General features: G+C 33.9%; 1 protein-coding gene across 7 annotated transcripts in view; it reads left to right on the top strand.

The window, feature by feature from the left end:
- The window catches only part of AP3B1 (adaptor related protein complex 3 subunit beta 1), a 156,776-nt gene that overhangs the window by 82,449 nt on the left and 46,589 nt on the right, over positions 1-27,738 (top strand). For all 7 annotated transcript variants that reach the window (XR_015280900.1, XR_015280903.1, XR_015280902.1 and 4 more), the window contains exons 16-22: positions 4,603-4,789; positions 5,725-5,855; positions 8,012-8,123; positions 9,463-9,619; positions 12,255-12,429; positions 19,812-19,884; positions 20,695-20,801. Coding sequence is in view for 2 of the 7 variants with exons in the window: in XM_023944629.2 (XP_023800397.2) it covers positions 4,603-4,789; positions 5,725-5,855; positions 8,012-8,123; positions 9,463-9,619; positions 12,255-12,429; positions 19,812-19,884; positions 20,695-20,801 (942 nt within the window). In the remaining 5 variants the exon portion in view is untranslated. The remainder of the gene's footprint in view (positions 1-4,602; positions 4,790-5,724; positions 5,856-8,011; positions 8,124-9,462; positions 9,620-12,254; positions 12,430-19,811; positions 19,885-20,694; positions 20,802-27,738) is intronic.

Genomic DNA, 27,738 nt, shown 5'->3' with positions numbered 1-27,738 from the left:
TATATATACATATACATATACACACATACACTTTCCTGGGCTGCTAGACCTCTTGTTTTACAACAGTTTGCACAGCACAGGATCTTGCACCTTTGCAGCTGTGATATCTGCTTGTTCCTTGATAGTTACATGCAACTACAGACATGATCTGTCTTAGACTTTTTGTTGTAAGGCATGTGGGAGATGAACTGTCTTGCCATGCATTCAGATAGGAGTGAATGCTTTGCTTATATGGTCTAAAATAGGGCAGTAATAAAAGGTGACTTCCCTCTGGCAGTGCTCATCTTAAAGAAAATGCTGACTGAGATAAGGAAAGATTTGGTTTGACTATCTAAACCCGTCTTCTTTTAGCCCATTATATTTATTAATTTTCCATACAATTTTTGTCATTTTGAATGTAAGTTTTTCCACACCGTATTTGGTCAAAAATCCATTGCATACAAGGAGATGATGACTTCTGTGATGCATTTTTTCCTATTGCACATCTTAATACATTTTAAATCATCATTGCAAGTGCTGCATAACCCTTTATTCAAACACAGTAATGATGATAAAGCAGAAGAAACAGTCTCCTGAGATGCCTACTAAATAATGAATTTCATCAAAGAGTGTTTTCCTCTTGCAGTTTTAGGTTGTGGAAAAATAAGTTATTATCTCAAGTGGTCAAGGTATTCACATAAAATTTCTAACAGTGAAGATTTGGTGACGTGGGTTGATTCAAAGTTCCTTTCAAACTAGAATACTGTGGGTTTTGCATTAGAGGCTGGAAACACTCTTTCCATATCTTCATGATTATTTCCAGGAGTAACTCTTCTTTACTAACTCAGTATTAAAATTACTTCCTGAAATGACTTCCATTCCTAAAAAGTCCAGCCATTTTTCAGTTTAATTTTTAAAATATGATGTCAAATATTGTAGACTTGATTGCTCTGTTGTCAGTCTGACCACCTCTCCTCAGTCCCATGTTTTTTGTCTCATATCATATCATATCATATCGTATCATATTTCATATCATATATGATATGATATATCATATCATAGTAATTTTATGAAAAATTCTTCAGTTTTATCCAAAGTTATTGGAGTTGTGAAAACCTCAAAGATAAAATTTCACTTTATTGAAAAGTGGTAGTAGAATGGCAGAGGGCACTCAGTGCTGACCAAATAGATGAAAAGAGCTCTTTCAGCAGGTGAAGGAAAGGCAGGTTGAACTCATCTGTTAAGTCTTGTTTGGAGAAAAGCACAAAGTTCTGGAGGAAATAAGACTTTCTTATTTTATTCCCTTTTTCTAAATACATTATTTTATTTGATTATGGTTTCCTCAAGTATATGGAGAAACAGTGAAGCACATTCACAGGAATGATTTTTAACATTCAGGATTTCTTACAAAAAATTAAAGTATACTTTAAATCCTGAGATCATCTCATGAACTTTCAAATGCTGTTTATAATTTAAGGAAGTTTCTGGTTCAGTTGTATCTGCATGGGTATGTATTAGAAGCAGGCTTCTTTCTGGTTGTCTGTATTATTTTATAAACTTGCTTTGTTTTTTCAACACTTAGGGTCATAAAACCTTGGATGTGCTAGATAGCTGTCTAAATGGAGCTTATATAAGAGAAATATGTCATATTGCCTTAGATATTTCTTGCATATGGCAGAAAGAATAAAGATATTTTGATGGGTTTCTGCTGTCTAATATAGTAGGTCTCCCACCAGAAAAAGTCCCAAGTAGTTGTAGGGTGTAAATAGATATGTCAATCGTGGTTTAACACAATTGCCTTATCTTGTGTGTCTAAAGAATCAGGTTACTAAAAGCTAATGATATCTAGGAGTGAATAGATAACTGTTTCTCCCTCACTGTAGAGCTTCATCTGTTGGTAAAACCTATATTGTAGAATTTTCAAGTAGGGATCTACCAAAAAATTAACTTCTGCTAATATAGGATAGGCATTAAATCCTTAAATAGAACTATTGTCTAGAACTAGAAAATTCTAGAAATGTTGCTGGAGGATGATTGTATTATAGAAATACTTAAACCTAACTCTTCTAGCCAAAACAACGTGTACAAAAAATAATAATGGGTTCAGCAGTATGAGGATAAAAGAAATTATATTATGCCTATATAATGTGCATGTCCAGATATCAGGAAATATTGACATATCATAATAAATGCATGAAATCACAGATCAGAATACTTTGTCACTATTCTAGGAAGCAGTCATGCTATGCAGAATCTCATGTTTCACCAAATCAGTGTGCTTGCTGAAATGATTTTCAGCTTCTTTTGAAAGCTCCTTTGTTGGAAAAACTCATGTGCATTCGTTAGTTTATTTTTTGTTTTCAATTAAAAATAATTGTTTCTATTAGCAACCTCCACGTAGAAAAGGTCTTCTGCTTGTTTGATTGCTTTACCATAAGACAAATTTTTAAAATTGCTTTTCCTCGCTGTGTCCATGAAAACTAGAGTGTATACGATAATTGCAAAGAGGTTGCTTGCAGACACAAAACATTCTTGCATAACAGTTTTTTGTATATTTTTCTGTATTGAACAATATAAAAATGATATTTTAGGGGACAGAAAAGGGAGAGGATCATGGAGAAAATTATTCCATTAAAGGAACTGTAATCTTTCAGGATCAACTCTATATCTGTCTAATTTGTCTTTAGGTAATTTCACCAACACTCACTGAAAAAATGCCCACTGTGACAAGGCCTTCAACTTTTCCCATCCCTATAGCAATTCACAGGTTAAGATCATCATGTTTTATGATCCATTCTCCTGAGCTTCCTGGCATGACAGCAAGGAGTCTTGTCTTGTTTTACAGTGGAGAAGTGATGGCAAAGGCTGCAGGAGGTATCCCTCATTTAGTTTAATTCATGCTACCTGGGAACCCTCCCTTCCAATTCCATTTAGATTGAGCAGCGTAAGTCCTGCATGAGTGCAGATTATGTAGGCTCAGTCTGATGCAGTTGTTTAAAATTTTATACCCTCATACAGAATTAGCTGCCAATAAACTGTGAAATACATATGGGAAAGTTTTGTCTTTCCCAGACCTAAGACAGTACCTCAAGTTAAAAAAAAAAATTCACAGAGTCACTCTTGGGTATCAGAGAGAAAAAAGAAACAAAAAATATTTCATTGGCAGTTTTTTTAAACTATGCTGTTACATTATTCTAATGTCTAATTTCTTCTTCTCTTTGGTACCATAGGTTATTTTTTAAATGCTTGCATATGTTGCATTAATGGGGTTCAAATTGGAACCATTTTCTGTTTACATTTGTGAATCTCACTTACAGGAGTTAATCAGTATTCTGAAAAAGCATTTTTATGTCTCCAGAAGAAAACTTCAACTTGCATCCTCAAATTTGAAATTATTAATCTGAACTTTTTTTAAGCAAATGTCATATATAAAAATTGACTGATTTTTTGGACATATTTTTCTGCTCACAAGATTTAAACTCTGTTATTGTCATAGCAGGAGCATGATAAACATATATATACACAAGGTTGTTTCTTTGTATAAAGCAGATAAATCACTCATGATGATAGGTTTTTAACCCTGTGTTATGCTTCCATTCTGAGTTGGAGTACCAAAATTTACTTCATTAGGATGGTATATAATTTCTGCTCTTTTTCCTGTTTGGTTGCATATAAAAGAAGTGGCATACATGTTTCAAATCTAGTGGATTCCAGTCTATTCAGAACTGTTGTTCTGGTTACAGTACATTATTTCCATTTTCTATAGAAAAAAAATTCTATATCCTTCCTTTCTTACATTATTTTCTTAGCTCAAAAAATGATCTGAAGGTTTATAATTATTTAGGAAATGTTAATATTCTCAAACATCAAATTAGGAAGCTGTTATTATGCTGTAAAAACCTGTGATAGTATAAGTCACTCTCTTACATAAATAAATAAATGACCGATATTACTGAAGGCTTTAAGCTTCAAGAAAAAAATGGAAGAAGTCTTTTATCCTGGTTTTTAGAGGGCATCAGCAGCTTGCTTTTATGAAAAAGTAACAGCTAAATGCACTGCAAATAATTTGCAGTAATCCAGTTCAGTGATTCATGTGTCTGCTTTAATGGGTCATAATTCAGGATAAAGTAACTGAGTGCAGTCAGAGTGCAGACACTGCTTATGCCAGGGACAGTATCTCTTCATAAAACACACCTCAGCAGAAGCAGTTTGCCAGCCCCCTAATACCCTCTGATGTTTTGATGTCCTGCATATTTTTCCGATTAAGTTTTGAGTGCCATGTTTTTAGTTGTATTTCCACATTCATTATCCTCACGTAGACCCTTCAGCGGGTTTGCCATATATGATTATTTTTTTAATGATGCCTTTCTTTCCACTTCAGCAGTTTAATAATCTAGCACATGGCTGCTTCTCAGTACTCAGCATTCACCTCCCCAATACAGAAGAGGACATGTGCTTTGGCTGCAGAATTCCATTTGCAGCTTTAGAAATGCATATTCCCTGTGGAGCAACATTTGTTTGACATAACCATTCATTTTTATTACCTCTTTAAATATGTTTATCCAGAGTTATCAATAATCATAAATAACTTGTATTCTGTTCTTGTCCTGTTTTTTTCCACAGACAAAATTGCTTACCCAGTATGTATTAAATCTAGGCAAGTATGATCAAAGCTACGACATCAGAGACCGTACAAGATTTATTAGGCAGCTTATTGTTCCGAATGAGAAGAGTGGAGCTTTAAGCAAATATGCCAAAAAAATATTTCTGGCACAGAAACCTGCCCCATTGCTTGAGTCTCCTTTTAAAGGTATAACTGCCAAAATCATTTGGTAAATGTTCATTGTGTAAAGGAATGTGGCAGCTTATTCTATTTCAAATACTCTCACAAATTGTGTCACTTAGCAAATAGAAAAGATTAATATGCAAGGATGCTCGGTCTGCTTACTTGCTTTTCAGCAAGCAAGGTGCACAGTGCATTTCTTTAATGATAAACCCTGGCAAACTGATCTATTTATATTCATGTGGATTTTAAATTTTATTTAAGTAACAGAAGGTATGTCTTTTGAGGAAAACTATTCTTCAATTTAGGAAAATAGCTCTAGGATTTTATCTGGACTTTATTAGAAGATTTTTAATGTGAGTACTGCAAATATTATATGAATCTGAAGTAAACTGAATCTATGTAGATGTTTTTTCTCCAAAATCATAATTTTCCCTCTGCATTTTGTGTGTTGTTTTATAAGTAAGATCCATTGTCTGTCTTGTCAAATTAAAAGGTTATCAGGCTATCTAAATTAAAATTACTCTGTTATTGTGACAATTTGCGTTTTAATTTTCATACTTACTTAGGTCTAGTTTTGAAGCTTTAAAAAGAGCTCCATTTTGAAGAAAAACTATTAAAATTCTGGATGTGTTTGTGCCAAGACATGTATATGGATTGTTTAACTGTGCTGTCATTCTTAATATTCACAGTAAAGTAATTTTTAGAGAAGCTACATTTCAGAGCAACACCTCTAAACACACTGACTGATTAGCTTTTTTATTGACCATTATGGGGGAGATTATTGTAATCTATGGACTGAAATCAGTTTTTTGACCTATGAAGAGCTTCCTAGTTTATATTTATTCCATGACATTTGAGGTAATACAATGGCAATTACCTTTAGCCCTGATTAAGATTGCTCCTTGTGGTAGAGCTCACAGTGTTTGTGTATTTCTTCCCTCCCCTGGCTTTTTTAATAGATCGGGATCATTTCCAGCTTGGCACCTTGTCTCACACACTGAACAGCCGAGCCACTGGGTACCTGGAGCTGTCTGACTGGCCAGAGGTGGCACCTGACCCCTCCGTCCGAAATGTTGATGTGGCTGAGTCGGTATGTCAGCATCACTGAAAGCAACTTTGCTGAAGGCACTTGTGAATACAGTGTATTAGCCCAAAACTACTACTATTTAAATATTATCTGTGGTCTGTTGAAATCCATTGATGCAAGGGAATGTCCCTTTTGCTTATTTTATCTTAGAAATCGAGCATTTGTAAACTTGCTTAATGCTAGTTCTTTTAAATGACAGAAGTGGATAAACTGTAGGCCACTTCAGCATTAATTTGTGGAGTAAGTAGGCCTTTTTCTTCTCCATCTCACTTTTAATTTCATATATTTCATCTCACTCTGCTGTAATATGTTAATTGGGTGTGGCTGGACTACCAAAGTCAGAAATTAAGAGGTTGGTTTGTGGAAAATCCAAGGCTAAAAAAAAAAAAAAAGCAAAAGGAAAAAGATAATACAAACAACAAAAGGCAGCTGCAGGGGATTAGATTATGGATGTTTTGAAGTTTCAGGTTTGAAAGAGATGAGGGTTTACATTTCAGATAGTCTGAAGAGCATTAGGAAAGTATGTGATAGGAAAATGTCATCTATTAGTGCACTAATCATGTGTTGACACATCGGGCTCATCATCTGCTAGCAATAGCTTTTTGTTACGTAGTGTAAACTCCGAAGCAAAGTCATGTTTTGGTACCAGAGTTGTGATTTATTTATCAGGTACCAGAGTCCTACTGCAATGCTAGTGAAAGCTGTTGAAAATAGCTGAAATGTAATTGTATTGGTATATAGTGTGCTGATGGTGCTCCTGGAGGCATGGCATTGTAACAGATACATACAGAAAAGCATGCAGTCCTGGTAATGAGCCAACTTTCTCAGGAAATCATAGATTAATTAATTTGTTTATGAGATGTTACACACAAAGAGCAAGAAAATGAAAAAAATTGGTCTGACTTAGAGAAACCAATGGTCAGCAATCTGGTAGAACAAGCATTTCTCCTTAGTACTGTAATATGTCTACCTTCTTACATACATTTCAGGAAAAGTGCTATTTGTGGACAAACTATTGAAAGCTTTTATGGGAAGATTTTTAGATAATCAGCTCAAACAGAGGATTATAAATTACAGGGTTGGCATGGAAGGACATGTGGAGGTACTATCATCCATAAGACCAAAAGTACTGCAAGAAATTGATAAATGGAATAACAACATAGTAAAAAAAGTAAATAGTAAAAAAAATCTACCTCCAGCTGTTTAAACCTCAAAGCAAACAGGAAAATCTTTCAGCCATGTTGGGGTTTTTTTGCAAGTATTTTCTTCGGAGGGTATGTCAATTTCATTAATTTTTGTGGATTCCCTAATACTTCATGTGCCTACGGAGCATATGTGAGTAAAGCTGAGTTAAGCTGCAATCCACATGCAAATTGTCATTGTCAGCCAAAAGAATATTGGCTTTTTAAGCCTTAGAAGCTTCTGCTGTTTAAGAAGAAGCCAGTGTGTCTCTAGAGTTGTTTAGCCTTGCAGGTCATTGTTAGAGCCTATTTCAAAACTTAAGTCTTATTCCAGATGAGATCAGTCAATGAGGCAGACCTGTATCACATGGTGGATAGAGTTGTCTGCCAGTTTGTTTTTTTTCTCCTGTCCTGAATTTTAACACTACTTCTATAGTAGCATAGAGGTATATGGAGAAAAAAAAGTCTGGGGAAAATACTGCCTCATTTTGGCATTCTCTTGGTGATAAAAAATTACTTTTATTTGGAGAATTGCAATGAAAATGAAATAAAATTTGTCTTTGTCTACCTAGAGTGTCTGTTTTCTGCTTAAAACTTAGGATGATAAAGGTGGTGACTAGCCCTATTTAACCTTCATTCTAGTCATAGTCAGCTGGATCCAGAAATAAAACTTTCAGACCTAAGGATCTTTTGGCATAGAAATTTATTTATCATTACTGATGCTTTTAATCTACCATACTAAATCTTTTTCTGGACTACCTAATAGACATCTTTCACCTTTTATAGGTGTATATACCAAACTTCTAGTTCTCCTAATTGTATAAAGTAAGAGAAGTTTAATAGCTTCTCTTGACTTGCTTAGATGATTTATTTAGCAACAGTTTAATACCACAACTCTGAATTTTTATTCAGTGTGTTGTGTATATATTTTTGTATTGCTGTTTGCAAAAGTAAACTTAAATTGAAATTTATTTACAGGCAAAGGAATGGACTGGAATTCTAGGCAAGCCAAAGAAGGAGAAACCTACTGAAAAGTTCTACTCTGAATCAGAAGAGGAGGAAGATGAGTCTGCCAGTACCAGTTCATCAGGTAAGTGTTTGGAAAGCACTGCATTTTCACTGCCTGGAAAACTGTGTCTTCAGAACTGTCTGGTACATAAATAGAAAAAAAATTGCAAACAAAGCCACAGCTGTATATATACTCAATAACTATGGGGGAAAATTTTATGTTCACTATATTAAATAAGTTAGTCTTTGATTTGTTTCCCAGGTAAAAAAGCTGGCATGCTATTTTTATCTTCCTTGGAGTCTAGTATGAGTAAGGAGAGTTTGTAACTTATAGCTGAAAGCACATAGTGGTTGCAGGAGAAGTGCCCAGATGCTTGGTTGTCAGGAACCTTAAATTTTAACGGTTTTTTGGAATTTGGTGGTGGTGAAGAATTGTTTTGATATCATGTGCCACTGTGCTGATAAATGGCCAGATTAGTTAAATCGTGTATTCTTTCATGAGATTTATTCAGCAAATTGTGTTACAGTATTTCTCTGAAGTTCTGCATAGTGTTTTCTGTTTATTATAATGGGGATATTGATGAAGAAGGTAACCAAGAAGCTACCAATCAAGTTAAGTAAGCAGAGGTTCTTTTAACTGTTCTTCCATTTATTGTCAGATGGGCAGTCCCCCAAGACATCTGTTTCAGAAGATGTTTGTATATTTCAGATGTAGTAAAGTCCATAATTCTCTCAGGGCCAGACCTTAGACTTGAAAGAATTATTATCATCGAGTTGAATGGAAGAGGGACATCTTAAACTACAAACATGGAGCTCCTTCCTTCCAGTTCCTAAGCTGAGGAAATATACAAAAATGTTTAAGAATTGTATCACTGAAATTAGTGATTTCTGAGGTAATAGAAACATACTTACTTCAGATATTTGAGTATTTGGTATCTCTGTGATTGATTAGTGGATTAATAATTTGTTTAAATCAGTGATTCAATCATAGTCACTATGGGTATTTAAGAACAGATTATCTAATTAAGCAACTGTTTGAGAAGATAATTTTGCAGCTAAGTGAATGTAAAGACTAGAAAATTTGAGGTCATCTCCAGCTCCTAATAAGGTTATGTAACTTTGAAGAATCTACATGCAATTAATTTATTACTCAAATTTCTAAGTTGAAAAAGTATAATACTGTAGGCTGAAGAAGACAGGGTTTTAACTAACAAAGTTTTGTGCATATATGGGGAAAGTAATTCTCTTCCATGCTTTTGGCACAGGGTAGATAATACTAAAACTTGCAGCTGGATCTTAAAATAGCAAACCATTGTCTAATTTAAAACAAAATTGGATTTCTAAAATACCATTTAAGTATTAAGTACTATAAATTATTTAAGATGTTTAGATCAAAATTGTAAGGGTTATTTTCATTTCAGGGAGTGGGTCTGACAGTGAAAGTGAGAAGGAAGATAAAGAGGAAGGCAGCACTGATGAGAGTAGTGGGAGTTCCTCTCCCAGTGAGGAATCAACTGACAGTGAATCAGACAGCAAAGAAAGTGCTGCTAAGAAAACATGTAGAGCTGTCAATGAAAGGTAGGTATATGTTTGTCTGGCTTTAATTTTTTGTGATACTATCTTATAAATCACTCTTCCTGCTAGCAGACTGCCAAGCCTTTAATTAGGCTATTTTGGGCATGTTTTGGTTTAGGAGTGATGTCAGTGTATACTAGTTAGTAATAGTCAGTATATGAACCTAGTTCTTACTTTCATTAATCAGACTACTCTTACATTTGGAATTAATTTCTGACTTCAGTTAAATCTTGGGTGGCTTGTTGAGAACTGATGTAACCTTGGGAGGCTGAATAAGTGATCAAATAGTTGTGTGAAACACTTAATTACCTTTTGCCGCAATTTTGCTGAGAGCTAAAATTAAGTCCTTCAACACTTTGCCATTATGTAACTAAGACAATTGATTTTTCTAAATAATGTTATATTAAAAAGATTATGATCCAAATATTAGAGGCAAGGGCTGTGAAGGGAAACGGTCATAAGATATTTAAGTGTTAGCACTTTTAAGATTGCCTATTATCAACAGCATTATCATGTGTTAAAGTATCATTAAAATTTTGAGTAATTGGGGCTAATACCTTGGATTGTGTGAATCTGTTTCTTCCACTGCTGTCAGCAAGCGGCCTCTGCAGACACAGTCGCCCTTTACTTTGTAGTCTGCTGCCAGCTCACTTGATGAGTTTGCAGCTCGGCTCAGTCGTGGCTGACAGCACTGATTGGGGCGCAGTACACACTCTGCTCCTTTTATTACAGACAGTAATTAAAGCAGCTCGCCTTGCCACTTCCATAACAAACACAGCATAATGCCCTAATTATGACTTTATTAATTTAAGTCAGGATTTAATGATTTTAAAAGTGATTTATATTGTTTTTCCTGTTCAGAACAAATGAAATCTGTAGGTTAAATTAATACAAGCTTTTCATCATCGCAAAGTTAAAAAGCTAGTTACCAGTAAATTCTTTTCATTAGAATAACATCTGAAATTTTAAGCAGTAAGATAAACAATTATTACCCATCAAAACTGGCTGATGTGCAGTAAAGTAACATTTTTAATCTTCAAATCTAGTTTTAAAGCTAAGCTAAAGATAAATTATTGAAAAGCAACTTCATTTGTATAATGGGTTCACAACAACTTATTTGTTAATGCAACTACAGCTTCTGTTGAAAGGCAGAGAATGAAATATAGATAATTCTGTTGTGATGAAGAAACTTTGAACAGTATATAGTAGTGAATTTTTAAGTCATTGACCTCAAGTTTTTAAATGTTGTCCTACTGAAACTATTTTCAGTACCTATTTTTCACTGTGATTTTAACAATCATATATGCTACATTACACTGTTTTTGTGCACTAATGTTCCATTTTTAGCTTTGCAAGCTCCAAATGTGCTGCTTTATGCTTTTGACTAAAATTAGGGGAGGTAGTTTTAGGTTCAGTTGCATGAGTAGGCATGGCCTAAATGTTACTGATTTTAAATAATTTTGATTAAATTTTATTTAGACAATTCAGTCATAGGAAGTTCTTGAGAAGAGGAAGACTTTATTTTGATCTCTGTCAAGTTGGATTTTCATTCTCCTTCTCTGTATTTTTTTTATCTAAAAACATTGCAATCTGAAACAGTAATGCAGCATTGTGCATTCTTTTGTACTGCTCCTAAAGCTAAGCAAATACATGTAACAATTTAATACGAGTCCAAAAGGACTCTTAATAGTTGAGTGGTCTAGATTTGTTTAATTATTGTTGACCTTGTTACCCTTCAAGCACTTCAGTAACCAATTTATTGTCTTGGGAAGGGAGCTGAATCAGGTAGTGTATGAAACACCTGATTTGGAAGTCGTTTGCATATCCAAGAACAGAGGGTTTTTTCTATATGCAATATTAATTTTTCTGCTCCATGATAACTATTAGAAAACAATTTTCATTTCTTGTGGTAGTAACTCCCCCTGAGAAAAAAGGGTAATCTATTAATTGGTATTTAAAGTATTATTAGATGTGACCAAGGCAGATAATACTCAGTAGCTATTAACACAGACCAATGTAATCCAACAATGGTAGGGTGAACAGAACTTCACTGTGTGAGGAACACTGTGTTTGAAGTTGTAAGGGATTCAATATGACCAAAGGTGTAGGACTATAACAGCTCTTGTGTATAAACACTTTAATGAGTTGAGCTGTTTGTGGACATTATAGATCTTATTTCTAGGTGGTGTGGCTTTATTTAGAAGAATGAACAAAGGAATAAACTAAATTAATTGGGGATTTTTAAAGCAATATTACGGTAAAAAAGATGACACACCAAAACTCTGTTCCTCATAGGTGGAATAATATGAGAACATCTTTATTTAAAAGGGTGGCTGCACTTCTTCGTAATGTCACAAGCTTGATGCATGCAGATAATATTTTTAATATTCCATATATTCACATTTTGTTTGGCTTTTTCCACTGGTTTAGACTATGTGATGGTGTATTGTGTAGTGTAATAGAATGATTTTGTGTAGCCTTAAATAAACTATTTCATTTATAGCTGTGTCTTCTATTGTGGAGAAATAATGACTTAAAATTCATTTAGTAAAACTTTGAAATGCTGATGTAGGATTTTGCCTAAGCAGATTCCTTTGGTGGTTTTACATATCTCTTAACATTTTTTTAAAATATGTAGTGATTCAGAGGATATTAAAAAGAAAGCAGAGGGAATTTCCAAAAAGAGAAGGACATCCAGTTCCTCTGATACAGAGTACACTTCATCAGAAGAATGTTCTTCAAGCTCCAAGTCAGAATCTGACTCTAAAAGTGACTCTGAGTCTGGAAAATCTAGAAATGCTTCCTCTAATAAGGTTAGTATGGTAAAACACTTTTTTTTTAAACCTCTATAAAATGTGGAAATGTGCATCTGACCATCCATCCATGTTTCTTTCTGTTGGAATGAAGATGGGTAGTAGTTTTATGCATACCTAAATAGAATTTATGAAAAAAATATTTTTACTTTTCATTGAGAGACCAGTCAAAAAGTAGTTTGATAGTTTAGGCAAGTAAGAGTATTTTTATACCAAAACCCCTATTTCAGTTTATAATTGCATATTATTTTTACTCCATATAGATGAAGAAGAATAATAGAATCTAGTTCAGAACATAATATTTTTCTAATAGTCTATTATTCTTTTATAATAAAATTAATTGTTCTTTTATATTAATTTTTAGGTTGTTGTTGAACTGGTGAAATTTAATATGTGGACGTTGATGGTTATTTTATTAAAATAGAATTTTTAAGTATAGCTATAGTGCCTGAGTCTGAGAGAAAAGGAAACCAAGAACCAAATGTTAGAACATTGTTTGTTAAGCATTTGAAGATGTTCTAATAGAAATCTTAGCTTAGTTTTAAAATTTTCTGTTAAAATTTAGAATAGTGCAGTTAATGAATCTATGGCTGAGATGTATTTAAAGATTAGTAGCATTAATATTCCTAATGAGCAATCAGCTTTTACTTGCTGTTGGTCTTTGATAGGATAAAGAGTTCTGTTACTTCAAATTCTGTTAGCTTTCTTAAAATAAGTGTGAAATAGCAAGGTTTAAAATACATATTTTTTAAATTGGTTTCAAAATATGTGAAGATGCAAAAACATGCAATAGAGCCATTCATGTGTCAGTTAAGATTTAATTGCTTACCTTAGTGAAGAAAAAGAGCTTTAAAAAGTTCATTATACTCAAACTAGTGTTATAGAACTAATTTTTTTTGCTATTATCATGAAGTGCTTACTGTTTTCCCACCTACCTTGCATTTAAAGGTAAATAAATGAGGAAATTTTTGCTAAATCTGTTCAGGAAGAAGCATAAAAGAATTTCTGACATTTACTTTTCTGTTATCAAGTACTTCCTATGCATTTCTTTCTGTGTATTTACAGAAAAATTGTTGAAGGGTAGAATTGTAGCTCCAAAGTTTCTGTTTTAATACTGCTATGTGATACTGAAAATAAAGTGAAACTTAATGCATTTGATGCACTAGTCTAATACACTGACTGTCCTTTCAGTCAGGACTCCTATATAGGTGGCAGAATAGTCAAAATAGACATCCTTTGTTGTATTTCTGTCAATTCTTGAAGCTGGTGAATAGTATGTTTTGGCCAGGTAAGAGGAAAGGTTGTTAATTGATTAAGCTGTTGAGGTGTGTATTTCCTTTCATTAAGGAGGTAAGGATCTCTATTTCTCTAAATCTTCAACTTTACTGTACAAGATCTTTATTTTGTAACTTTTTAAGTCTGTCTAAGAACCCTTGAGTTGTGACCTTAATTTTTAATCTGTTCCCTTCTTCAATGAAGTAGGACAAAAGATGAAGTGAGGCTGTATTACTCGAGAAATGTAAATGTGTCTCCATGGTTTGATCATTGTTTCCTGCCCAAATAACACACTGTGTAACATATATGTGTCAAAGGTCTTTTCTTTTAGAGCACCCAGAATGGATCTTGCCAAAAAAATGGCAGCACAAAAAATATAACTTAAATTCTCTCAGAATAAACTGCTTTGATACTCGATGGGACATGAATTTGTTGTAACAGTTTGCAGCTTCTCACATCAGCACAGTATTTTTTCACAATAATATAATATGTACTCTGATGTGCTTAGTTCTGAGCAGGCACTGGAAAGCCATGTTCAAACTATATGATATTATCTCTGCTGTATTTTTCCATTTTTCTCAGGATGTTGACACCATGCTGATAATTTCTTTTATTACAGTTCTCTCAAATGTTTGGTTCTTTCACAGGAAATGTGAGGACTGCTAGCATAAAGAAGCTTTTTCTATTTTAAAACAGCAGAATATGTGAAGTCAAATGCACTGAATATGAGAACTGGAATGTCCAAGAAGCTTTGGATTGAATTGTTGAAGTCAATGGAAAGTTGTCAAGGCCTTGGATTTTAAGAGAAAGAACATTGCAGTAGTTCTGAAGTCTTACTTGCTTAAGAAGCACCTAAAAGGAAGTGTGTTAGGAACAAGAAGTATTTTTAAACAGTTGACAGAAGAGTTGATAAGAGTAAAGGATAGAAGGAAAAATTGCAAAGCTATTAAACATCACAAAAGACATGAAAACAAATAGCAGTGGGTTTATAGACAAGGCAGCAAGAAAAGTAAAAAGGAGATTATTGAAAAGAACAGACAGCATAAAGCCCACTGCAGAAGCTAAATGCTCCTTCAATTCTTTTTCATTTAGAAATTAGCACATTTAATATAAGGGCAACAAACTATGGCTGATGAACTGTAAACAGCAATGGTCATGTGTAAAGGGGCAGGGGGTAGTTAATTCAGTGTCCTTGAACAAGGAGGTCTGTTTTAGTATATATTATTCCCTGGAACCTTGAAGTTAGTTTCCATTTAAGCCATGTTTGATGCTTGTATTCAGGTGTTTCTAGTATTTGTTTGTTTTTAGACATGTAATTAGGTAAGAGGGTGGGAGAAGAGAACCAAAGGTATTTTTTATTAAAGGTGATTTCTGTGCTAACTAGCTTAATAGGTTTTTTTGAGAGAAACACATTTTAAGGCCTGTAATGATAGCTGGAGGTAACTGATGGTAACCTTCCACCTACCAAGCTGGAAAGAAAAAACTATTTTTAAAAAACTTTGAAGATTATAGTTAAAGTCTTATATACAGACCCCCATTTTAAAAGAACCACACATACTTATTTTTTGCTTTCTTCCTGACTTACTTTCAGACCACCCAGGAAACAGATGGTTTCTGCCAGGCTCTCAGAAATGCATGCTTTATTCTGATAGTTTATCATCAGAAAAGACATTGTTTATGCTATTCTGCTATAATGTGTTCTTAATTTGGGCAGTCTATATGGGGAGGTTATTCGTTAGGATTTCCTTCTCAGTAAAACTCAAAAAGATTTTCTGAAATACATATTAATAAAAGAAGTTGTGGTTAGTGAGCTCTATTTTTATGGTTTCTCAGTTTGCCACACGTTATGAACCATGTTACATCACTGATGTTTTGGGTGATGTTTACCATTTGATATATATTGGTGTTCGATGCCATTACCATGTTCTGCAAAATTTTCTTAATAAAAAAGGTTTTATTACATTCACACTGGAGTTAATTTTTACATACATCCATGCACTTACTGGTATTAAGATACACTACAAAAAATTCAAATTATTTTCCTGGATATGTTATTAATGGTTTAGGATTTTCTTTTTCTCCTGACAAATCGTTTTGAAAAAGCTGTTGTGTTCACTGTAATTGAGCTGCAGTGAATAGAAAAGTCAGTCTCTTGTACTGCTGTCTTTTATATCATTTTGAGATATGGATAGTTTGAGGTGTTCGGATACATATTATACTGTAAGCATAAATACTGTAGAGCTGAAATGCAGATTTGAGGATGATGCATGTGTAAGTAGGTGTCTCTACAGTGGGATTTTAAAATCAGCTACTGTTGACCTCCTTCTACAAGTATAATACAGTCACTCAGCTGTTAAAAACCTGATCCACTATTTAAAAAATATACAAAAACAAATTGTCTATCTTTCTGCCTGATCTCCTTTCAAGTGCTAACACAATGGAAACAGTGGGTGATCTGTCAATGCATTTGGATTGTCAGTGATGGTTTTGTATAAATATTGGGAGGATAAGAAATAAAATTCGCACGGCAGAATATGATTTCATCTGCCTTTTCTCTGCAGCTCCATGGCTCATGCTGCAGTGTGAAATTCTCATTTTACACACTTTGCAGGCGGAGCACATGAATTATGCATTGAGCAAGAGAAATCTCCTGCTTCAAGTCCTATATGCATTTACCAGGTTCTATCTCTATTACCAAGATGAATTGCAAATGGAGAAATGTTTGATGGAATATACCTTAACTTCTTTGTTTAGTATTCTGCTTTTCCCACAGTGGTAGAAAACTGTTTGGGTTATATTGTAGGCTTAGTTTTAAGAAAAAAAAATAAAATTGTGTTAATAGAAAAATGTCAGACACATCAGAACCTTTTTATTGTCTTGATTTCAAATGCAAAGCTTTTTTTACTCAATTGAAATATCTGCAGTCATTGGCTATTTATTGGTCATAGATAGCAAATAAATTTTCTTTTCTTGGAAAAAAACAAAAAAAATCATGTTTGTAGTAGGCAGGACCCACATAAATAGGTTTCTTTGGTGTTTTCTGCAGAATTGTACACAATTAATGTACATACACATATATAGAAACACAGATATGCATGAAAATATATGGTGTTTTTGTGTGTATATACAGTACCCAAACACACGAGTAGCCTACTCTACTGAACACTCAACTGAAGTTGGAAATAAGACATGATCACACTTAAACATTAGCTTTATCTTGAGTTAATTAGCTCTGGATTTTACATTTCCCAGATGGTAGGGTCAGGTTTGTGCGGTTTTTGCTTTCTGTTTGGTGGAATTGTTTGCTTGCTTGTTCTTTATAGTAAACTGATACATTTAAATGCAGTCTTCTGATAAAGTGTGCAGTGAAAGTTTTCCTTGCCACACATTGGTTCAATAATTTTTTTACTTGTTCCTTATTTTAGGACCATTTTATTTTGTTTTGAAGTATAAGAAGTACATTTTCTTGAAGGACTTTTTTCCCCTTTTCTAAACATTTTTTTTTTGTAGTAGTAGTAGTAGTAGTAGATTCAAAGCAATATCAGTGCAGGGATGGATTTCACCTTATAAAAGTACACATCAAGCTTTGTGTACTTTTTGTACTTGTGACAGAAAAAGCAAACTGAAGCATACTGTTGGTATTATTTGTGACTTAGAATGTCCATCTTAGTTGTCTTCAATAAACAGATTCAGTAAACAATAAGAAGATTCTTTTGCAGTGGCTCATATTTTTTTAGAAACTTGTACCGAAGCGTGTAAAATTCTCATCCTTGTGGGGCTCTTGTGTGGGTTAAGCCACTTTTTAGAGACTTTTAATTTGCTTTATAATAAAAGGAGATGGAGACATCTCTATGGAAATACTCAGCAAATATAAAGCTGTAGCTTTGAACCTCAGTAAGAGTGGAAGGTAGAACTGTATCTTACAGATATGTATCTTATGGGACAGAGTTCAGAAACTGAGGATATTTTTAATGTATTTGCCTTTCATTTAACTAAACTCTTCCTTAGTCTGTTTTGGTTTCTGAAGGGTTACTAGTTTAGGAAAAAGGTTGTCATATATTATTTATAGTAAAAGTGCTAGAAATAACTGATAAACACAAGATTCAGGGCTAAATATTCACCAAATGATGCTATAAAGTGGCATGGAATTAATGAGAATGATTGTCACAAAATTGTGTCTCTGACATGAGTAATTCAAGTAGAACTTGTAATAGTGCACTGTTTGTCATTATTTCACCAATTTAAAACAGGAGTAGCCAAAACAAACTTAGTGACTTGTTAAGAAACACTTCTCAAGAGAAAAGTCTGGTATTCTTGAGCAGAATGGAATTCAAGAAACTTGATTTTGCAAGAGTCCCTCACTAATTCTTGACAAAACATAAAATAAATGGTATAACTTCAGCACTGTGTTAAAGTTATTTTGTAGTATTTTCTTTGTCCAGAGGAGTTTTAGGTTTCAGCTAAATCAGCAGTAGTAGAACACTCAAATACCATAGTGATAAAGACCATCAAAATATGATGATGTTAAAATAACTTTTAAAAATAGTGGTTCCTGTTCTTTTCAGTCCACAAGATGATTCTTCTCCCAGAATACCTGAAGCATATCTGTACGGATCATATAAGTGACTACTGTCTGCTTGAGGCATGGTATTTATTGGGATGATAAGTATTATCATCATAGCCAAGGTCAAACCTCGTAGTCATTAACATCAATGGCTTCAAATAGCAAGAACATTGGCTAGTTTATTTCATGTTCTTTAGAGAGAACCATAGAATTTCTCACAAAATGGAGAAAAATAAATTAATTGTTATCATTTGTTTGCAACTGACTGTGAAGCTGAGAGACTGGAAGAAAGGGAATGCACCTTGAGATAAGAGGAGTTATTTTTATTCTATGTTGCCAGTTCAAGGAGGTGGTTCTAGCTGCTGAGTTGACTCCAAGCTCTTCTAGAAATCTGTATCCTGAGTGTCTGAAATGCTCAAGAAATTATGGCATAAATGGACCTAAATAGATACACTGATTTATTTAGACCTGTTATTTTATTAGAAGTGGAAAAATAATTATATTTGTATGCGTATTTAGCTGTCATGTACTGTTTAAGAGGAAACAGGTAAACTAGAAATTGTGACTCCTGGAAAGACTAAATTTAAATTACTTCAAATAACCTGGGTGACAAACAATGCCTTAAGGTCTAAAGGCTGTTAACATAATTTCTAAAAAAATGGCAAAGCTTTCTGCTTGGTATGTGAGCCAGAGAGGATGAAAGTAGAAGAAATTCTTCAGCTGACATAAGTGAAAGATGCTTTAGAGTGGGTAGGGACAACATGATGACAAAACTCTTTGACACACAATGGTTCTGGCTACATCCAAAAATCAATGCTTTATAATAATCTGCCCTCTTGGCAGTCTATACTGAGCTGTAACACTGAAGATTTTCCTGAATCACCACTGTCTAGCCATGCTTGGTAGGTATGGCCAACAGTTACTCTTATGAGATTTGTTTAGAAATTTTTATTTAGGTCTTGAAGCAAATTTTGTTGAAATACTCTGTCGAGGTACTGGTATTATTACTTCTGTAGTCTTAAGGTACAGCCAATTCTTATTGTTAGAACTCATCTCAAGGCTTAAAACTGAAACTTTTTTGGTGAGAAAAATCAACTTTCTGTTAAGTAAATCCCAGTAGATAATTGGACAGAATTCCATGCTCCTAGATAAGTGCAAATAACACCTATTTTTACTGAATAGATTTTGATCTGTTTTTCATATGAAATCAGAAATCTTTTGTCTTAAAGAGATAGCAGCTTTTTTTTTTTTTAATGGTCGCATCAGAAGTATCTGATCTGTCACCAAATGTTTTCTGTGTGGCAACAATGATTAATATTCAATGTATACAAGGGCTACAGAAATTCAGTTGTGGAATTTAGGTTCAGTTTAACTATATAAACAAATGTTTTTCAGTAGATGAATTCTCTGGATGCCAAGCCATGAAAATGGATACATTTTGCTTTATGAAAGTAGTAAAATAAATGCACTTGCTTTATAAAAGTACTAAGTGCTTTTCTTTTGCTGATATGGTGAAAGATGAAATATTCATCTGTTTTGACAGAAAGAAGAAAAACCAGTACAAGATAGAAAGACTCCAAAAAACCAAGACATGTTTCTGTTAGATTTAGATGATTGTAAGTATCTTGATTACAACCTCATTTTTCCCAAGGTGTAAATTCAGATCAGTTAATTCAATGAATTTAAATGTCTGAAATATTGATTCTGTTAATTTATTGTACCAGTTTCCTGACAAAATAAGTGCTTAGACTGTTAAGTTATTTTCAGGCACAGTTGTTACAAGACTTCATTTTATAATTGAGAAATTGTTTCAAAATTTAGAATGTACCACCATGTAAAACATTTACTTTGAGAATTTGTATATGTCTGGACTTGTTTTCTGTTAAAGTGGGCTTATTTTCTCTGGTAATAATGGATGTTACTTGTACAACACTTGTGCAATCTATGAGACAATTATGGTATTATACTAAGATGCTAAAAATCACATTTCTGAAGAACAGTGGAATGGTACTCTTGGAAGGGTAAGATAAAGCTGGCACTGGTTTTTGGCTATGCTTGTAGTACCCTTCTTAAAATTTATTTCTGTAAGTGCAGCACATCAGAATTTATATTAACATGTACTATACATGTAGCCTGTAAATGAAAAAGTGCTACATAGTATGTATCAAACTGAAGGATAAAATAGAGGAAAAAAATATATGAGTTGTATTTGTATTTTCTTTGCTTATGAGTATTGGGGCTGTATGTGTGAAGAATCTTACATTTAAATCTAAATAATCTTATATTTGGAAACATATATACAAGAATATAACATTTAGATGAGGATGTAAAACCTTCTTTGTGCAATGAAAAAAACAAAATCATTTTCTTTCCCAGTATCTTAAATCGTATTTCAATTTAGGTATCTCTTGCCCTTTTGCTTCTAGTTTGTCCTGTAACAACTCCTGTGGCAGTTCCTAGAACAGCAGTTTTGTCCCCGAGTTTAGCAGCAGACCTGGAGGGATTAAGTCTGTCCAGTTCTTCAGTCATTGATGTAAGTAGCCTTTAAAAAGTGGGAGGGTGCATGTCAGTTTAAGCATTTCACATGTTTTGGGGCCATCATTATGGTGTTTTTTTAAAGTTCTTTCACCTATAAAACTCTTATATGAAATGGTTTACATGAAAGTCTGGCAGCATTTTTTGATCTGCAATTGCATTCTAAAATGTGGAGAAAAGTATGAATATTACATGTCTGAGAAGGATGCCTTCAAGGATTTTTAAGCTCTTTCAAATTTTCTTCTTTGCCTCAAGGAAACTTCAATTCAGAAATTAAGTATCCAAACTACAGAGGTCTTTCAAATAATTGATTTGCTACACTTTCAAAAATAAGCTACAAGAACGTCACATACTTGCTAATACTCAGTCTGTTTATTTACCATAAACGATTCTAATGGTGACATTTTGCTACTTGGAAGTAATTTTTGATAAATATATCTGAAACATAGCCCCTGGGTGCAAATAAAAAGGGTATAGATTTACAATCAGTGGTGTATCAGTATATGTCATGATTCATTCTCTTAGCTCTTTGTAGCACTTTCCATTAGGGAATCTCAAAACTATAGATATAATTAAGGTTAGCAAACTCATGAAGGTAGAGAGTGTTCTTTATTGTGGGAAAGAATAGTAGTTTGTTCTCTTTCACTTGGGTTCTTTTTAGTATTTTGTGTGCATTCAATTTATATTTGCAATTTAAATAGAATTTGCAGTGGTATAACATAGGCTACATGTCCTTGTGAAAATGGATGAAAGTGACCAGACAAAATACCAGAGAAACAGGTATTTTTTAGCCTAGCCTTGTTTCTAATGAGGTTGGTATCTAGAACCTATGCTGCAACTTTAATAGTCACTGGTAATCTACTTTGTGCTGCCATAGGAAACAATAGCTTGCAACGCCAAATATGTGTTAAATAAAGGAGCTACATGAGTGATTTGACTCAAAAAATAGAAGACCTTTGCTTGTGATTCAGTTTCATGTTTACAGGCCTCAAGATTTGGTGTTGAAATGAGAGACTTTCAGATAATTTGTTGGATAGCTGTCTTATTGAAGAAAATTTTTATGTAATGTAAATTTCAAGCAGGCCAGTAACAATCCATGGACTCGCAGTCACTACAGCTGATGTGTAGTCATTCATGTGTCACACAGTCTGAAGATGCCAGAAATTCTCTTCCATGTTATTTTATAGAACAGAATACAGTGTTTGGTGGCAAGTCTGTGTTTAACAACAGCTGCAGTTATTCTTTGATTGCATGCCACAGTCACCTACTTCTTTGCCATCCTTTATGGCTTAAACAGTTCAAAACACAAGTTGTCATATGTTTGCCTGGCTCTGGATTAGCTTAAGAATTACTCTGGTGTCTTTGCTTTACTTCAAAATTGCCACCTTTGAGCATAAATTAGAGATAGCAATCTGTAGTGCCAGAGGCTTAGGTGCCCTTGCTTGCCAATGTCTTTATTTTTTCATTGTCTACAGTACATGAACATATATTCCACTCCCATATTCATCCTTGCTTTTGTCATAATTGTCACTGTTCATTTGCTAAACTGTTTCTCCCCGTTCTTGTGAAGACAACTACAAAGAAATAGAGCTGTTAGATAGCTAGAAGATGTAGGCTGAAGAGTAGTTGTTCTGTATGACGACTGTCCAAAATGCCTCATTAAAACTGAGGTCTGGTAACCAGCAAAGAAACTGGAGCTTTTCCTCATTCTCTCTACTTTAGAGGGAACCCAGATCATGTAAGAATTAATTGTTTCTGCCTGGGTAGTGATTACATATTTTCATCTGTATTCAGTTTTCAGATCTAGGCTCAGCTCTCATTGCCACTGATAGTTGCAGATGTACATGAGGTCCTTCGCTGAGTTTTCTCTATCAGGAAGCAACAGAAATTAAATGCTAAAATTAAAACTCATTCTTTCAAATTATATCGATATGGTTTAAAAAGTCTTACTTGTGTGCAAGTAGTTAGATAACTATAATCCCATGTTGTTCATCACCATCAGGTAATTTTCTAAAAATAAAAATAGAAAACTAGCATGTAAGACTTTATGTGGGAATGTGCCTTTTCAAATAGTATTTTGAATTTAATCTGTGATGGCTAATTATAAAAATACTTTAGAAAATTTCTTCTGTCTTCAGTGGGAGAGAAAGTGAATATAACTGCAGGGCACATGCCAAACTAATAGTGAGAAATTTATTTATTACTAGGCAATGGAAAGCTTGGAGTAAAAATAGAGAAGTACAATATCAAAGAAATGTAGCAGCCACTTTTCTTGGAATAAGTCAAACAGTCTATTATTCAAATCATTCAGCACTGTAATTGGATACAGCTTTTTGAAAACTTTTAACTTCCAAATTCATAGCTGCTGAATGTTATAGAAAGCATAAATACAAAAACAGTTTTACATTATGGCAAAACCTACAAAACCAAAATATTTCTGAATAGAAACTGCACAGTCTAATGCTTTGTCCTGTGGCTCATTTGTTTTTATCATCATGTTTACATACAGTACATTTCCCCCTCATATAAATGCATGCATGCATATTATAGCTTGTTCCAGGAAAAACAAAATTCTCTTGTAATTCATGGATAACCTTCTTCCAACTGAATGCAAAATATACTAAATCTGTGTGTGTGCTTTTGCCTTAGTACATGTGGTTCATCTTCAGGTTTAAGTGAATCAGGTAACTGAGGTCACTGGAGGCTTCTGTAGGGATTCTCATGCTATGCAGGCAAGTGACAGCAAAACTAAGTGCTTGAGGAAACTGCAGTTGGTGTTGATTGAGTTTCAGATGGATAATTTGCAGTTTTGAAAAATACGTGAAGATGCAGTACAAATGAAAAACTGGAGGCAAGAGAAAACTGCAAGCTGTCAGTTTGAAGCACTTACTGGAAAACACTGGAAATGGGTGTTGTCCCCAAAAGGCGGGGGTTATAAAGTGAAAAAGGAGGAATTGAAGGCAAAGCTCATGACTGACCTAAGGACAGGGAGGATTATAATCTGCTACAGTAATTAATATTTTGAGCAGAAATGGCAAGAGGAGAGAGAGGAGAGCTACAGTAACAGAGAGAAGCCTCTAGTAATAGAGAGAAGATGGGAGTGATCTGTTCCTACCTGTCACACAGCTGATGAGAAAAAAAAAACCCACCTGTTCTTTTCTCATTAGGATTTTAGATGGCAAAAATGGACAAGCAACTACTCTCCTAAATGTGGAGACCTCTGAGTATGCTGCATAGGATACTTAACTGGTAAAAATGACACATGCTTTTATGAATAAAATTAGTGAGAAGGAAATATTTCTTTGGTAGCAAGAAACCTGTTATGGTTCAGAACAGTGTTGGTGCAAGGGAGAGCTGGCAGGTCTTTATGAGCTCTGGTGAGAAAAGAAGTTGGATGAGGGGAAAAGTGTGTGGCTGTATCGTCTGAGTTGAGTAGTATTTGAGGGGAGAAAATTGTTTCCCTGCCCCATATAGAATAGCCTGGGGAAAAGGTCAGGGGTCATTAGGAAAATATCACAAAAAATGCATGTACCAAATGGGGGGGGGAAACTCTTGTTGTAGTAGAAAGGTGCTTATAAAAATATTTCTTGCAGCAATTCAGACCAGGTATCAATTACACTGCATTTCATGTATGTAAGTAGCAAGGAATTAAGATATATTTGTAGAAATGGTACTGCTTCACTTACTAAGGTTTTATATAATATGTTCAGTGCTTTTTCATGATAGTTGTTGCTACCAATGGTATGTGTTATTGTTCCCGACTACTTGGCCTTCCAGAGAAACTGTTTAGGAAGGGAGGAGTAAATCATCTTATTTTCTGTTTTTTATCTTCTGAAGAACTTTTGACCAATCTACACTTTGAGAACTTCTTTGGAGTGGTGATGCACAAAGAATAAATAATAGCTTTTGTTAGAAGTCAAGGTCAAGCTGCAGACCTGTCAAATCAGGTGATAAATACATTTAATTTTAAATTGAGTACAGACTTAGAGAATTCCTTGAGAAATAATAAACATGAACTCTCTCAGTATTTAACTAAGGGTGTTTTCAGACTAGGAGAAAACCTTAAATTGTATTTTATGTCTGAGTTGTTGACATAGTCTTTAGAGGTGAAGACTCTTATAATTTAGGTGGCTTTGTCCATCCAAGTTATTTGTAATTCCTCTATAACAAATCTTAAGACTGACTCTGAAGCATCTGTTTGAAGCATGTCTGCTTAGAAGTACTGGGAACACAAAGGCTGCAATAACGGGTTATATAATGGCTCTAGTCTGGTATGCAGCTTGCAAGAAAGGTTAGCATAAGATGTTTTAAGAATTTTCAAAATCGTACAGTAGAGAAGTAAATAGTAGCTCTTGCAAATAGTTATTGGCATGCTCTTAACTATATGATTTTTTTTTCAGAGCTTTGCTAGCAGCAATTATTCTTTAACTATATGCATTTGTCATTCGTGTAAGCTGTGGTCAGAGAGCTTACCTCAGGAATGGCTGCATCAGAGGAAACATTAACGTGTTATTGCTACAGAAGAGACATAGTGCAACCACTTATGATAGCAGCAGATTGTGGGCAATGGTGGTCTTCTGCCCATTGTTCTCAGGCAGATTTTGATCAACTACCACTGTTTTTCAAATAATGAGTTTTTACATTTTTGTAAGTATATCCATACCCTCTTAAGGATGCTTTTAAAAATTTTTACTCAGGCAAAAGAGGATGCTTTTAAATAAGGTTTCAATATTAACCACATCTTCTATCATAAGTTTTTGTAGTTTTGTGTTTAGACAACACAAGTGCATGATAGCACTTTATTATTTTTATAGCTTACCGTTTGCCTCTTTTACAGCTTACCATTTTGCCCTCCTATAAGAAGTCTTATCCCTTTGCTGTTTCATCACATTTTTCCTATGACTTCAGTGTTTTCATTATATTTGTGAAGCTCGTGTTTTTATATACAAATTGAAATTGGGAAGTTTTGTTGTGGGGAGGTGAAGGCAGAAAGTGTGCCACAAGACAGTCTACATGTATCCTCGTCCTGTGAATGCTTATAACTTTGCTTGTGTTGTTGACCTCAATTGCATGTTCAGCAGAGCTATTTTTGCAGTTGTGCAGTTTGCAGCTTCAATCTGTGGAGGCAGGTTTTTTCCCCATATGAAACAGTCTCTGTTGCACCCTACAAGATTTGTAACTAGCATAAGGCATAATTGAAACCTCATTCTACAAAGTATGCTAGTAGTAGGGTGCCCGGGAAAGTTTCTACATGTAAAGCAAGTGAAAAGGCATAGTCTTAAATTTAGGAGTTAAAAAATTACTTCGTCTTAGTGCCACCCAAAATTCAGCTATGTGGCTGATTAGGTGTGACTGATGCTTGTGGGAAGGCAGTGTGGTCCAGTGGATACAGAACTGGGTGTTACATATGGAAAATGAGTTCTATTTTTGGCTTACTACTTGCTGTGTGATCTGGAGGGAGTATCTTAATCTTTTAGTTTTCCATTTGAAAAATGAGGATAATGATGCTTGCTCACCTTGGGAAAGCACTTGGAAATCTACAAATGAATGTAGCTGCTCATCAGCAGATATTAACTATTGCCAGGCTAGAAGAAGAAATGAAACAAAGACTCACACATACTTTTTTGTTACTGTTGTTCATGTAAAATTGCTGTATAGGTTGATTTTCTTAAATTGGTTACAGAGAATATGTGTAGCATCAGATGCTTGAAAGCTATGCTTTCCTGTCAGAAATGGCTTCCACATCCTTCTAAAAATGTTAGCTTGAAAGAAAAAAAAACACCTACCTTGACACTAATTTTTTGTCATTTCACCTCTATTCTTTACTTATAAATGCATTTACAGGTATTTGTGATATTTAATAATGTTTAAATAATGTTTAAGCCTTAGAAGTACACATCTCATGTTTATTAAATGTATTCATTCTTAAAACCTGCACTTCAAAATTTCCAACTTATTTTCTTTAAATAAATTAGATAATTTTATTTGGAAATTCAAACAAGATGTCTATTCTGAATCAGGAATAAGTTTTTACCAAGGTATATTATATACCTTATTATATACCTCTGAGAGGTATATTATACTTTTCCTATGTATAATATAATTTGTTTAGTTAATTACTGTCCTTTATTTTTGCTTATATATATGTGTGTGTGTGTATGTGTATGTGTATATATATATGTATATGTGTATATATATGTATGTATATATGTGTATATGTATATATTTTTATATGTGTGTATATGTGTGTATATATATATATGCTATAAATCAGATACTATTTATAATTATGTAAACACAATGTGTAAGTAGTTAGCAACTTGTATATTAATGTAATTGTAATAACCAGGTCACTGATAAACTTGATTCATTGCTATATTGCTATTTTGTAGTTTTGTTATCTTTGAGTTACAAAGAATAACCCGGGATTCAAATGTTATATTTAAAAATAAAAGTGCAAAAATAGCAAAGTAAAGTGCAATTGTAATATTGAGGTCTTATTTATAAAATAGAAATTAAATTCTGGGGATATTGCGAAATAGAAGCTCAATTAAATGAGTTACTGAGGAGATCTTTGATCATTTTTTGCCTTCCATTAGAATTAAGTAGTGTCCATGAAACTACTCCAACTTTTTTTTTCTTTTTTTTTTTAGTATAATTAGATGCTTAGGTTTATGGCAGAGTTTAAAATAATGCTTCTTTTTCTTTCCAACATGAAAAATAACACATATATTGTGCTCCTTAAAATAGGGCTGCCATTAATAGGGTTGGTGCCAGGTATTTAAAAACAAGCATGTGTGATGCATGGTGATGATTCCGTAAGTTATTCTTTAAATGTATATTGTGGTAATGTGTGTAAAGCAGACTGTGTCTGTATGTACGTTATGCTCTGTAAGTCAGACAGAAGAGAGAGGTAACCTAAGCTGTATTTTTCT

The sequence above is a fragment of the Cyanistes caeruleus genome, chromosome Z (assembly GCF_971803275.1).
Source record: "Cyanistes caeruleus chromosome Z, bCyaCae1.hap1.1, whole genome shotgun sequence".
NCBI classification, from domain to species: Eukaryota; Metazoa; Chordata; class Aves; order Passeriformes; family Paridae; genus Cyanistes; species Cyanistes caeruleus.
The sequence above is the reverse complement of the archived record's forward strand: the minus strand, read 5'-3'. Positions and strand labels throughout refer to the sequence as shown.